The sequence below is a fragment of the Merops nubicus genome, unplaced genomic scaffold, assembly GCF_000691845.1.
Source record: "Merops nubicus isolate BGI_N331 unplaced genomic scaffold, ASM69184v1 scaffold46006, whole genome shotgun sequence".
In the NCBI taxonomy this organism is placed as follows: Eukaryota; Metazoa; Chordata; class Aves; order Coraciiformes; family Meropidae; genus Merops; species Merops nubicus.
Window position 1 is genome coordinate 1 of NW_008615212.1, and position 1779 is coordinate 1779.

A 1779-nucleotide genomic window follows, 5' to 3' on the forward strand; every position below is an offset into this window, starting at 1 on the left:
GTTTGTCCCCGGGTGAGCAGGGTGTTGTCCTGTGCCCTCACAGCCTTTTCTCTGCCTGCAGGATCATTATCCACTCGGAGAAAGGAAACTCCAGTCCGGATTATATTCCCATCAACAGCCGCTTCAAGTGCGTGCAAGGTACTGGCTCTGCTGCAGTGGGCAGGAATCCACTGCTCTCTACCAGCAAAACCCAGATTTTGGGGGCGTTTCCTGACCTGCCTCCTGAGCACCCGTGTAGGTTGCACACTTCCCCGTGAAGCAGAAGTGGCTGGTTTTGGAAACCTTCCCCCCCCCCGTGTTGATTGCACACTTCCCGTGAAGCAAAAGTGGCTGTTTGTGGAATCCTGCCTCTCCTCAGCCTCGGGGCAGCCTGCCTGGGTCTGCACACAGCTCTGAGGAGCTTCCCTGGCTCACACGGGTGGCGGGCTTGGCATCAGAGCCAGCGTGTCCAGCTCTTGTCTGCAAGGCCTGGAAGCCAGTGTCTGTCTGTCTGCCCCATAATGGCAAGAGCTGGGAGCTTTAGCCCGACTCCTGCATGTTTAGATCAAACCTTCTGTAAGGTCTGGCAAGCTCTCGAGCCCAAACAGCCACAGAATGGGCAAGAGCTCTAGGCCTTGTCTTGGGAGAACTTAAACAGCTGCGTATGTCCCTGGGGCAAGTCTCTGTTCAGGACTAAAAGCACCTTTCCTGGATTAGCTCCTGCCCTTCTGGGTAGTTCTGTGTGCTTCTGCCCACCAGTTGTGCTGCGTGGAAGGGTCTGAAGTTTGTTGTCAGGTCGGTCTTTCCCAAAGACCGATGTGGAGCAAACCAGCCAGGTGTGCAAGGAAGAGATCTGAGTGTTGGCAATCCCCCCTGCGATGCTTGCATTGTGGAAAATGACTCTCCAGGCTGCCCAGACACAACTGTTCTCTCTGCTGGAGCCATTATTAATAGCCCAGGCGTGCATTAAAGCTGCACGTTCCTTTGTTAGGACTCTCTTGTGGCCGGGAGCAGGCAGGTTTTTGAGTACTCAATTACTGCAGCGTTCAGCATGAACTCTCTTGATCTTGTTTTTCTTTTTCCAGAGGCAGAAGAAACTCTGCTGATCGATATAGCTTCAAACAGTAAGTTTCATAGAGGTGGTGGTGTGGCTAAGGCTCCTCACAGGGCACGGGCTGCCCGCTGGGCACTGGCACACGCTGGTGTTACCCAGCACCTTACAGCCTTCCTCCCTTCTCCGTGGCTGTCTTTGGGTCAAGCAGGGGTTGTGTTTCCTCTGGTGGTGTTGTCTGGCTCTGTTAGACAGTCAGTTGTCAAAACAGATGTGGTCTGAAATGCTCAGATCCAAGTATTGGCAATTGGGCAAACTCTAGCTCCTCAAATCTCAAGGCCCTGCCTCCCACCCTGAACCGTCCTCATGTCCCTGCCCTGTGTCTGGCCTGTACTTGAGGTGACCATCTGCCTTCTCCAGTGCTAGTCACCAGCTCTGCTTTCCCTTTCAAGAGATGTTTCTCACTGCTCTTGGAGCCCTTCCCTGCGAGGCTGCAGTAGGGAGTATTCCCAGAGCCAGGAGGAGCGGCCGATGCCGCGGTGGGGTGGGGGACCCGGGGGTGCGGGGGCCCCAGCTGAGGGTCGGGATTCCGTGGGGAGCAGGAGCTGGGCGTTGGCTTTCCCTGGGGAGCTCGGGGGATGCCCAGAAGGGTGCTGGGTGACTCCTGGGGCACGACCCCCTGCGCGGGTGCCCTGCCAGCCCCTGTGTGCCCGAAGCAGGCTGCAAGGTGCGGCTGCAGGGCGACGAGG

At 56.7% G+C, this 1779-nt stretch overlaps 1 protein-coding gene across 1 annotated transcript in view; it reads left to right on the plus strand.

Moving 5' to 3' along the window:
* Window positions 1-61: 61 nt before the first annotated feature.
* Window positions 62-1779, plus strand: part of LOC103775006 (inositol polyphosphate 5-phosphatase OCRL-1-like) — a gene marked incomplete at both ends in the record, with an annotated part of 10167 nt that continues 8449 nt past the window's right edge. Inside the window, 4 exon segments of the mRNA XM_008942447.1 lie at window positions 62-138; window positions 1065-1103; window positions 1747-1775; window positions 1777-1779. The exon segment at window positions 1777-1779 is cut by the window's right edge and continues 91 nt beyond it. Coding sequence (XP_008940695.1) covers window positions 62-138; window positions 1065-1103; window positions 1747-1775; window positions 1777-1779 — 148 coding nt within the window.